Here is a 12,396-nt window from a genome sequence, read left to right on the forward strand (position 1 = left end):
CTACTACTACTACTACTACTACTACTACTACTACTACTATACACTTCAGTGGTGATGTAAGTCCTATTTATTAGAATATTTCGCTAATGGTCCGTCCACACATCGAGAATTTAAGTGAGAGGGTTTTGGAATTTCATTAATATTATTTTTTTTTCAATCGTGACAGACACCAATTATGTAGGAATTTGTAGTATGTTCTGGTATGTGTGTGTGTGCGTGTGTGTGTGTGTGTGTTAGAGAGAGAGAGAGAGAGAGAGAGAGAGAGAGAGAGAGAGAGAGAGAGAGAGAGAGAGAGAGAGAGAGAGAGAGAGAGAGAGAGAGAGAGAGAGAGAGAGAGAAAGGAGGGGGAGGGGGAGGAAACCAAACCATGAGAAAAGAAAACTCAAAACCTTGGTAAGATATGACAGACAAAAAAAAAAGAAAAAAAAGAAAAGAAAAAAATATCTCCAACAATAAACTTCGACTCGTGACACGAAAAAGAAAACGGGAAGCGGGGAGGAAGTCACGCTCACTCCTATCACCTGGTCATCTTACCTGAGGAAGTGCCTAATTAACCTACTACTACTACTACTGCTACTACTACTACTACCTCTTCTTCTTCTACTACCATCGCTACTTCTACCTCTACTACTACTACTACTACTACTACTACTACTACTACTACTACTACTACTTATACTGCTACTGCTACTACTACTACTACTACTACTACTATAACTGCTACCACTACTACTATAACTATACTTAATATCTCTTAGTAGTTCCCACATTCACCTAATTATTGAACGAGGGGGAAAGGAAAGGAGTTTACTTAGTCAACCAATGTGTGTGTGTGTGTGTGTGTGTGTGTGTGTGTGTGTGTGTGTGTGTGTGTGTGTGTGTGTCGCATCTTTCTTTGACCGGCCGGCGCCCACCCATAGTCGAAAGTGTAAAATGTCAGGCGAACTTTTCCAGGGACAAAAAAAAAATCACGATCTTCGGAAGGGTGTGACGCAAGACGAGCCTAAGCGGGCGTCTATATAAGCTCTGGCGGGCCGGGACGCAGCCAGACGAACACCACCAAGCCCCTGACCATCGCTCCTCAGCCTCCTCCTGCACTGAGTTTGACCTCTTCAAGAGTGATATACTACTTCTTCACCTCCATCTCGACCTCGTGCTCCTCCTCCCCCTACACTTCAAGATGCAAGGCGTAAGAAGTTGTCGTGTTGGTATAGCGAGGTGGACGATGTTAAGTAGCATATTTAAGGAGCATAGAGAAGGCGTATATTCGAAATAAGGATATTCAAGGAGCATATTCAAGGAGCATTTTCAAGGAGCATAGGCAAGAAGCGTATTCAGGGAGGATTATCAAGGAGCATAGACAAGAAGCATAGTCAAGAAGCGTAGTCAGGGAGCATTTTCAAGGAGCGTATAGACGAGAAGCACAGTCAAGAAGCGTATTCAGGGAGCATTTTCAAGAAGCAATTTCAAGTAGCATATTCAAGGAGGGGACTGACGTTGCAAGATAAGTAACAAAACCAAGGAGCATATCTCTAAGCTAAGGACCAAAGGGAAGATCAGGGTTTTTGGATGTAAGGAGTTTGCTGTGGGAATAGACGTAACGTAAGAGGTAACAGAGCAAGGGACATGGTTACAGGGAAAGAGGGAAGGCCAAGCTAGGTGATGGTATGGACACAGGGGGGTCTTGTGGCGGTGCTCGAGTTGGTGTGTAGAGTGACAAAGGAACATCGAAGTTATGGAACGTTTTGGGGTTTAACTAATGACACGGAACACAAATTACAGGTCGTCTGAAAGCTTAGTCGAGAATGAGGGACACATTAACCCGTCCGCTGCGATTGGCACGGATTTGGCCTTCACTGGTAGCCTGGTAACATATAGTCCCAGGTCTTTCTCTGCCTCATTGTTGGATAGTGGAATGTTTCCCATGTGGTATTGGTATGCTGGACTTCCCCTCCCAAGTTATATGACTTTACATTTTTCTTCATTGAATTGTAGCAGCCACTTATTGCTCCACTCCTGTAGCTTGGTGATGTCTTGAAGGTGGTCCGCATCCAAGGGGTTAAGGAAGCTCATTACCAAAGTTCTAACTCTCACACTCTCGATCTTACTCACACACACTCTCTCACTCACACTCACACACTCACTCACTCACTTTTCTTACCAAATAAAATCACGATAAGACTACACACACAAATATAATGAATACGTTTTCCGCATGGCTGTGTAATATATCTGTTACATCTGTGTAGTAAATTAATCAAAACAACAAACACACTCACTCTTACTCATACACACTCGCTCACACTTTCACTCTCACACTCTCTTATATTCACTCATAATCATTCTCTCACACTCACTCTGACACACACACACACACACACACACACACACACACACACACTCCCTCACCTTCACAATCACTCACTCTCACACAGGATCACACACTCCCTCACATTGACTTTCACACTCTCACTCTCACTCTCCCTGCTAACCTGCTGAACTCCGCATCCCAGGTCGTGTGTGTACTGCTGTGTTCCCTGGTCTGCTGTGCCCTCGCCGCCCCTACCGACTATGAAGAGTCCACTCACATCCCTATTCTGCTGGACGAGAGAACGCCCATCGATCAGTACGGCGGCTATGGGCTCAAGTAAGCTTATCCATTGCCCCCTTACGCCCATACCAACCTAAGACTGTTCTTGGATTTTACTGTAGCGGGCTTTTTTTTGTTTTTGTTTATTTTTGCCATTGTCTTCTTGCCCTTATACCCAACTTAAGATTTTTGGGGGCTTTTTTTGTAGTAGGCGTTTTTGTTTTTATTTGTTTTTGCCAGTGAATCCTTGGGCCTCATCTGTCCTAAGATATCCACACGTAAAGAAAGAGTAAATGGATGCGCACACGTCATATCCACCTACTACTTGCATCCACATTTCAATATCCACAAGTAACCCATTCTCTTCTTGCGGCCTTATCCATACTAAGACATCCACACGTATTCAAAGTGAGTATATGGATGCACATACTTCATACACACCTACTCCTTGCATCCACACCACAATATCCACAAGTAATCCATTCCCTCCTTGGCTCTCATCCATATCAAGACATCCACACCTAAAGAAAGTGAGTACTATATGGAGGCACACACTTCGCATATCCACTACACCTAAACTAATGACAACTGGCAATACATTAATAATAACTGTAACAATATGTACTCCTTGCAGCCGTAGTACGATATCCACAAGTAACAAGTCTTATCGTTACCTTTCTCTCCCTTTTCATTCAGGATCCAGACTGGGAACGACATAACGTGGGTGGAGAAGGCTGAGGCGAGCGGCCCAGACAACGAGGTGGTCAGGACTGGACAATACAGGTTAGAGAGGAAGCTGTGTGGGCCGTCTTACCATTCCATTAACCTATTAGTGTGCAAGGTTTTTCATGCAACAGTTTTAACCATATTTTCCGTAGTCACTCATGAAAGAAGAGACCAACCCCAATGATATGCTGCGTAACGGAACCTATTAGTGTGTTAAGTCCTTTTCCATGCTTCCGTTTTGAGTTTCCATAGTCACCCATGAAAGACCGATCTGGACGATATGCCTTGTAACGGAAGCAGTTAATTTTTCACAAAGCATCTAACTTCCAACCCTCAATCCTCAACCAATGCCTTCTTTATCTTGCTTTCGCCCATAGCACCTGTCTTCCAATACCCAGTCCAAAACCAATTCTCTCTCGATCTTATTCCACCACACCCCATTTCACCCATATAACCTTTCTCTCAACCCTCAGTTCTCAGTCCTTCACCAATGTCCTCGATATCTTGTTTCAACCCACCCCATTTCACCCATAGCATTTTGCGACCCACAGTTCTCAACCAGTGTCCTTTCTGTTTAGCTTCAGCCATTGCGCCTTCCTTATTTAACCTTTCTCTCATCCCTCAGTCCCCAGTCCTTCACTAATGCCCTCGATATCTTGTTTCAACCCATCCCATTTCACCCATAGCATTTTGCAACCCTCAGCTCTCAACCAGTGTCCTCTCTATTTAGCTTCAGCCATTGCGCCTTTCTTTCAACCCTTGACCTTCAACTAATGTCCTCTTTTTCTAGCTTCAATCCATCCCTCATAACGCCTTTTCAACCCTCAACACCCTCTCTATCCAGCTTCAACCCCTCTTACTCACCCCCTTCCCGCCGTCACATGCACTGTTACCAATACTGAACGCTGCAAGGAGCCCAAGCCAGCCTTCTTATCCTCCCTCTGTCCCCCACGCGGCAGGTTCATCCACCCTGACGGCACGGTGCACCTCATGACCTACACCGCCGGCGTCAACGGGTTCCAGCCCATCTCTGACCTCCTCCCCACCCCTCACCCCCTCGAGCCCTGGCATCTGGAGCAGGTTAGTTTGACAGTGTTGACCGTTTTGATCGTTATTATCGACTGAATCCGATCTTTATTACTGAGATCCATGAAAGGGTATAAAGGGAAAAATATAAACCCAAACAGTACCCCTTGATGAGCAGACAGGAAACGAAAAATGAAAGACAGTGACAGTAAAGTAAGATGATATAAAAGATAAAAAAGTCGGAAAGGGGCAAAAATAATGGGTTAATAGGTGGGGTTGATCTTCCTATAACACTAAGGTCCATATTTTTAAACGTATCAGGCTTCCATTACGACCATTTCCTAAGGCCACAGAGAAGATTAACCGGGTTCAAGACGCAGTTGTCGTGTAAAACAATCACAAGCATCACAAAACAATCCATGGAAATCTCAGCATAACTTTACGAGAGACTTTTCAAACTGGGGAACCAAGGCGATGACATGTTTAAAAATACGAGCATCAATCAATCCATTCTTTTCAGATCGCCTTCGCTGAGAAACAGAGGGCAGAGAAGGCAGCGCGGGGGGAGGAAGGAGAAGGATACGGTGACGAGGCTTAACTTTCTTCCATAGTTACCCTTGAGATCACTTGTTTTCTGTTATCTAACCAGTTGGCGGGTCAGTTTTAGGATTAACCTGAATATATTTTTATTATTTTTTTTTTATATTACTGGTTATCCTGTTTATTTTTTACACACTGTTTTATACTTACATTACGTTAGAAGTTTCGTAGACGTTGTAATTACGTCGTAGTGCCATACGCTGCCGCTATTTCTACTGACTTCAATTGTTATATTATGTACTACTAAGTTATTTTTGTATCCTCGAAATGAATAAATAGTTTTGTGATTTATGGATTTAGTTTCTTTTTCTTTCTGAGTGTTTCCGTAATGATTTTCGGTCCACGGATGAGTGTTGTTGTTGTTGTTAAAGATTTACCTCTAGTATCACAAGGGGAACGGGCCCTTGTCGGAAGACGGCCCGTTAAGAGGGTAAAAATGCTCCCTCCTTGCGCGGGGGAGCACGGGCTTAGCCTAATGGCGGCCCGTAGCAGGGTGCCGACAAACCAACTCTATCGGCGAACCAGACATGCCAGAGGAAAATCAAGGCTGAAACCAAGGCCTGAAGAGCTGCATGCAAGGGTTGGACGGGACGAAGGACGGACGGCTCATGCAACACACGCCATACACAACACCCGGCCGCTGCTGTGACTGATGCATTAGTGTAGCAGTCACCGCTCAAATCGCGTGCTCTCTTACCCGGTGACTCCTCAGAAAATGTGGCGTTGCAGCAGACTCTTTGAGTGTATGTTAATTGTTGTTGTATTTGTCTCCTTGTCTGTCTTGTGCGTCTTCAATGTTTGTCTTTCTTGCTACTCGTTTATCTCTGACTGTCCGTCCATGTCCTCTTCTTGTCCACTCACACACATTGTTCCACACATACGCCAACACTTAAATGTTAACCTACACAGTACAACATTCACACACATGTATACACATTAGTACGGGGAGGACGCGACGGTCACGGCCCCGCAGGACAGCATCGACCAGCGGCAGGCACCAACGAGGGGAAGGAGGGGAGGAGGACGTGAAGAACTGAGCGTATGAAAATTGAGAGGCAAGGCAGCGAGGGAGAGCAAGAAGGGACAAGCAGAGAAAGGGAGGACAGACAGACGAAAAGACAATACCAAGAAGGGAGAGATGATAACTAGGAAACGTGGCAGAAGAGGCGAAGGAGTGCAGGGAGGGACAAGCAGAGAGACGGATTTGTGAAAGACAGACAGACAGGAAGACAGCACAAAGAACAGAGAGATGAGAGCTTGGAGACGAAGCAGAGGAGGCGAAGAAAAGGAAGGAAGGAAAAAACAGGGAAAGAAATCGTGAGAGAACAGACAGACGGAAGATTGAACGGAGAATGAAGAGAACGTGGAGATAAGAACTAGAACACGGAACAGAAGATCGAGGCGAAGACGAGGAAGGAAGAAAAAACAAGGAAAGGATTTTTGGGAGGACAGACAGACGGGGAGGGAGAATCAAGAAATGAGAACTAGGACACGGAGCAGAAGAGGCGAAGAAGAGGAAAAATAGAAACGGAGCCAAGGAGAGAAAAGCAAGGAGAAACTAGTTGGTGAGAAATGACTGGCAGACAGGATAGAGATGCGTGGTTGACGAAAGGGTGAGTGAAGACATACCGGGAGAAGTAGAGCTCAGAACTTAAAGACCAGAGGGAAGGAGTGGACGTATAGAGAGCCAGGAGACAAGGAGTGAAGAGCAGGGAAGATAATTAGGAGGTGAGGCATGGAAGGGAGGCAGGAGAGGGAATTAATGAAGGTGGACTGCGGGAGGAGCCGAGAGCTTAAGAGGCGAGGGGCAGAAGGGACGATGGAGTGGAGGGAAAGGAGAACTAAGAAATGAAGAGGATGGAAGAGCGAAGAGAGAAATTTGGGAGTGAAAAATGGAGAACAGATCGAATACAAAATTACTACTAGCGAAAAGACAAATGATGATAACAGAAAAGAGGAAAAATATAGAAATACTGAGGAGTGAAGAGCAGGAAAGAGAAATTTGGAGAAGAGATTGGAAGAACGTGTAACAATAAAAAGGCAAATAATGATGAAAGAGAAGTGGACACCGAGGCGAACCAAGGACTAAGGAAAAATGAAGATTGAGAAAGATAAATTTTGGGGTGAAGAATGGAGGAGAGACGGAAAGGATGATGACAGAGAAGTGGAAGGGGAGAAGAACCAGAGGAATAGGAAGGAATGAAGAACAAGAAAGAAAAATGAAGTGAAGAATGAAGAGCAGAGAGAAAAAGGGAGGAGTTAAAAAAAGACAAATAGTAATGACAAAAATACAAGAAAGGAAAATAGGAGAGTAAGGAAAGAGAGGATGTAAGTGAACGACTAACAATAGTATTAAGGACCATACGAGCTACTTTACAGGTTTTCAGTTTCATGCTTTTTCCATTGACTAACTGGCTTGCTACTTAGTGAACAAGGCTATGGGAGGAGTAGCATATGAGGAAGGGCACATACAACTATCTATCAAAGCTTTGCTCATATAATTCCCTTAGCGTGTATTGCGGTGACTCTTGTAGCGTATAAGATCGAACTGCTGAACGAGACAACAAAACTTCGACCACTTCAGCTCCCCATCTCGAGGTAGGCTACTGGTAAAGGTGGAGTGGATTGTTAACTCTTTAGGCTTTAGAGAGGACAAATTGGGTTCGTCTGGTGAGTGCTGGAAGTGTGGTGTCATTTTCGTTACCTTGAGAGAGAGAGAGAGAGAGAGAGAGAGAGAGAGAGAGAGAGAGAGAGAGAGAGAGACTAAACTTGACATATATAACGTCTGTATTGTTTGAGATGTTTCCAAATCCACGTCAATGTATACACGCCAGGAGCCAGCCATATCAACACAACTTAAAATAACGAGCATCGGGTGGCAGGACATTGACAACAGTTTATACATTTTTCGTGTCGGTGCTTCACAACACACTAAACCTGACACTTGACGCGGCGTTGGTGTGCGGGAGGGAGTCTTACTTATAAATTTTAAGTGTTATCCAGAACGTGTAGTATTATATCAATAGTATCTTATAACTTGGCGGGTAGGTCACGTATACAGTGTTAAAACATCCACCCGACACTGTTATGCTTGAGTTGTGTTGTGAGAAGCAGGAATGTTGTTGATAGGGGCAGTACGTGACGCTGAAGGGCCTGGAGGAGGGAGGGGAAACATATATAAAGAAAAATAGGAGGCACTTTGCAACACGAGTGGAATCAAGGGGTGGAGCTCAAGGCAAGAAAGGGGCTAAGTCTGCTGATAACAAGGCCCATATTCTTTTCTTTCCACCAGTTTTGTTGTGCGTGAATGGAACAAGCTCCCGCCTTCAGTAATTCAGTGTAACACGATTGATTGTTTGAAAAATTAATCGATGGCCACTTTCTCGACTTTAACATTTACTAAGGCCTAAAAGAAGACTGGAAAATGATAAAAAAATGTGTAATAACTCTCTCTCTCTCTCTCTCTCTCTCTCTCTCTCTCTCTCTCTCTCTCTCTCTCTCAGGATGGCGGGGGGACGCACTGTGCTGTTTTTCCTGCTGGGGGCGCTGGTGGGGGTCATCACGCCTTCCCACATCCCTGCCTCCCACCCCGACGTGAGTATCATTATTATTATTATTATTATTATTATTATTATTATTATTATTATTATTGGCAGTAGTAGTAATAATAGTAGTAGTAGTAGTAGCAGTAGTAGTAGTAGTAGTAGTAGTAGTATCATCATCATTATCATCATCATCATCATCGTCATTGTTAGCCTATTAATTTCCTTTAAATATACCGTACATTTTATAAATCATGTTTGTTACTATTATGAAGTGGTCAGCAGAACTGGTTTAGGAAAGTTGCTGGACTTGAGTGAGATGACTTGCATTGTATCGTACTGCATTATAATTACGCTGTGCAGGATCGAACGAAACCAGGGAGTAGATAATGAATGCAAGGAGAACCAGTCGTGCGTGAAGATTCTCTGTCAGTCTCTCTGTCTGTTCCTATCTTGACCACATTCCCAAACATTTCGGGAGCCACACACCCACATTTGATAAGACTTTCGTAGGGGTTGTGTTAGTATTTCCATGGGTAACCTTATGAGCCTTGTGAAAGTTCGACAAGGTTGCAGCGCCATAAACATGAAAAACACTCAAGGGAACCCGACTCATCTCCTTTGTGGCCTTTGAATATATTTGTTGTGAGAGCCGAAAGCATCTGAGCATACGTGTTTGAATCGAGTCTCATGGCCGTCTTTGGAGTCAGAAGTACGTGCTTATCTACGTCACAAAGCAGACCTGTTTACCTGACGTGTTACCTGTGAAATGCTTATACGGAGTGGGGTAAAATGTCCTGCAATGATCTGCTCCATAAAGAATGTCAAGAAAATCATATTGCGAAAGTGTGTGTGTGTGTGTGTGTGTGTGTGTGTGTGTGTGTGTGTGTGAGAGAGAGAGAGAGAGAGAGAGAGAGAGAGAGAGAGAGAGAGAGAGAGAGAGAGAGAGATGGAAAGGAGTTTGAACAGCCCCGTCATGCTCGGGTGATGACGCACAAAAAAGAGAGAGAAAGGGGAAAAACGGATCTTTCTGAAAATTATCTTTGGTTTTACTTTCACTGCAACTTCGACGCGAAAAAAAATATACGATACTCTTGTAGTGGAAAATGTATTAAACTATTGTGCAGCTGAATTACTTAACTCCGACTCATTTACTTTCGTTGGAAATATGATCTGTGTTTTGTATTACTTGTAAGTTAATAGAGAGGTTAATTTGAAAGCATTACGGCGAGAGAATATTATTTTGCATTTACTACGAATACTTAGAAAAATGCCCCACGATTCTGCGAAGACAACACCGAGGGCGTCGTTTCGCCTCTTCAAGTCATTGTTAACGAGTGTCCATTTTTCACATCATAGAGCAAATTAAGGAGCACAAACGGTTTGAAGATCCAAATATTTGTCCTTCTGTACAGATATCGTTAATACATAAAATGAAGGCAAGCTCTTGATCGTAGTAAGGATGGATTGAAGAATAAAACATTCCTCACGATTCTTTTTAGTATTTTTATCTTGAACTGCCAAAAGGGTTAACATTAGTACCCGTATCAGTTAAGGAAAAAAACTGTAAATGACTTAAAACCGCAGAATCAATCCCATCATCACCAACTGTCGTCGCCAGAAAAGGCTGTTCACGCACTCTCGTTTTCTTTCTCTTTAAGGTCGCGAAGGGGGACTCGTCTGTAAAGGTGGGACAAGAAAGCCTCGAACAACTGTTGGATGAACTCAGGGAGCATAGCGAAGTGAAGGTGTTGGGTGGGGAGGAGGAGGACGAGGCGGAGGACGATCCCAGGTGAGGATGAGGAGGAGGAGGGAGTGGAGGAAGAGAAGGAGGAAAAGGGCGTGGAGGAAGAGCGAAATAAGAGAAGGAAGAGGTATAGAAGACGCTGAGGTGCAGGAATAAAATTGCAGGAGTGAAATATTAAAGCGGTAGTATGGAAGCATTAGTAGATAATATAAATAGTAAGGTAAGTAGTGTGATGGAGAGTAAGATAGTAAGATGGTAAGATAAGTAGTAAAATAGATAGTATAGATAGATAGAAGAAGAGCAGCAAATAGAGAAAAAGGAGTAGGAGAAAGAAGAGAAGAAAAAGGGATGAAGGAAAAAGATTAGAAGGAACACTTTTTCAGGAGGAAGAGAAGTGGGAGGGAGAACAGGAGGAGGAGGAGGAGGAGGAGGAGGAGGAGGAGGAAAAAACTAAAAGATAAAAAGATTGCATTGTCTCCGCAGGATTTTCCATCAACTTCAGAAACGACAACTAGATGGCAACACTGACTTGGCAAGCGATGTAATGACTGGACTTGTGGTGAGTGTCTGTCTGTCTGTCTGTCTGTCTGTCTGTCCCCATTATTACAAATTTAACTCTTAGGTGACACCGATCCTGATTTCGCTGTTACACACACACACACACACACACACACACACACACACACACACACACACACACACACACACACGCACATTAAAACAACAACAAAATTATCCCCATGAGGTAAAATATTCTGTGATTTTTTTTTCTCTTTCCTTTCCGATAAACATTCACACAATCTGATGACAACAAAACGATAACTCCTTCCGCAATGGTAAATATGGAAGGAAAAACTACTGAGAGAATTAGATAGGAAGATGGCAGGCAATAAGAGGACGGAAGGTGATGAGGCAAAAAGTCGCATCCGTGTTTTGGTAATCTCATATAACTAACCTCTCTCTCTCTCTCTCTCTCTCTCTCTCTCTCTCTCTCTCTCTCTCTCTCTCTCTCTCTCTCTCTCTCTCTCTCTCAATTTACTTCCAGGGCGCCGTGACGGGACCGAGAGAGGAGGTAAAACGTCGTGTTCCTCGAATGGCGAGACGGAAACGAAGAAAAGAGGTAAGGGGAGAGAGAGAGAGAGAGAGAGAGAGAGAGAGAGAGAGAGAGAGAGAGAGATGGAAAGGAGTTTGAACAGCCCCGTCATACTCGGGTGATGACGCACAAAAAAGAGAGAGAAAGGGGAAAAACGGATCTTTCTGAAAATTTTCTTTGGTTTTACTTTCACTGTAACTTCGACGCGAAAAAAAATGTACGATACTCTTGTAGTGGAAAATGTATTAAACTATTGTGCAGCTGAATTACTTAACTCCGACTCATTTACTTTCGTTGGAAATATGATCTGTGTTTTGTATTACTTGTAAGTTAATAGAGAGGTTAATTTGAAAGCATTACGGCGAGAGAATGTTATTTTGCATTTATTACGAACACTTAGAAAAAATGTCCCACGATTCTGCGAAGACAACACCGAGGGCGTCGTTTCGCCTCTTCAAGTCATTGTTAACGAGTGTCCATTTTTCACATCATAGAGCAAATTAGGGAGCACAAACGGTTTGAAGATCCAAATATTTGTCCTTCTGTACAGATATCGTTAATACATAAAATGAAGGCAAGCTCTTGATCGTAGTAAGGATGGATTGAAGAATAAAACATTCCTCACGATTCTTTTTAGTATTTTTATCTTGAACTGCCAAAAGGGTTAACATTAGTACCCGTATCAGTTAAGGAAAAAAACTGTAAATGACTTAAAACCGCAGAATCAATCCCATCATCACCAACTGTCGTCGCCAGAAAAGTCTGTTCACGCACTCTCGTTTTCTTTCTCTTTAAGGTCGCGAGGGGGGACTCGTCTGTAAAGGTGGGACAAGAAAGCCTCGAACAACTGTTGGATGAACTCAGGGAGCATAGCAAAGTGAAGGTGTTGGGTGGGGAGAAGGAGGACGAGGCGGAGGACGATCCCAGGTGAGGATGAGGAGGAGGAGGGAGTGGAGGAAGAGAAGGAGGAAAAGGGCGTGGAGGAAGAGCGAAATAAGAGAAGGAAGAGGTATAGAAGACGCTGAGGTGCAGGAATAAAATTGCAGGAGTGAAATATTAAAGCGGTAGTATG

At 43.6% G+C, this 12,396-nt stretch overlaps 1 protein-coding gene across 1 annotated transcript; it reads left to right on the top strand.

Moving 5' to 3' along the window:
* The first annotated feature begins 1,031 nt into the window (after positions 1 to 1,031).
* LOC127008636 (cuticle protein AM1199-like) lies at positions 1,032 to 5,233 on the top strand. The gene is made up of 5 exons (XM_050880915.1): positions 1,032 to 1,189; positions 2,514 to 2,647; positions 3,287 to 3,373; positions 4,276 to 4,396; positions 4,863 to 5,233. The coding sequence occupies exons 1-5, from the start codon at positions 1,181 to 1,183 to the stop codon at positions 4,938 to 4,940; spliced, it is 429 nt and encodes a 142-aa protein (XP_050736872.1). The 5' UTR covers positions 1,032 to 1,180; the 3' UTR covers positions 4,941 to 5,233.
* The last annotated feature ends 7,163 nt before the right edge of the window (positions 5,234 to 12,396 follow it).

This window comes from Eriocheir sinensis, chromosome 38 (assembly GCF_024679095.1).
Source record: "Eriocheir sinensis breed Jianghai 21 chromosome 38, ASM2467909v1, whole genome shotgun sequence".
Lineage (NCBI taxonomy): Eukaryota > Metazoa > Arthropoda > Malacostraca > Decapoda > Varunidae > Eriocheir > Eriocheir sinensis.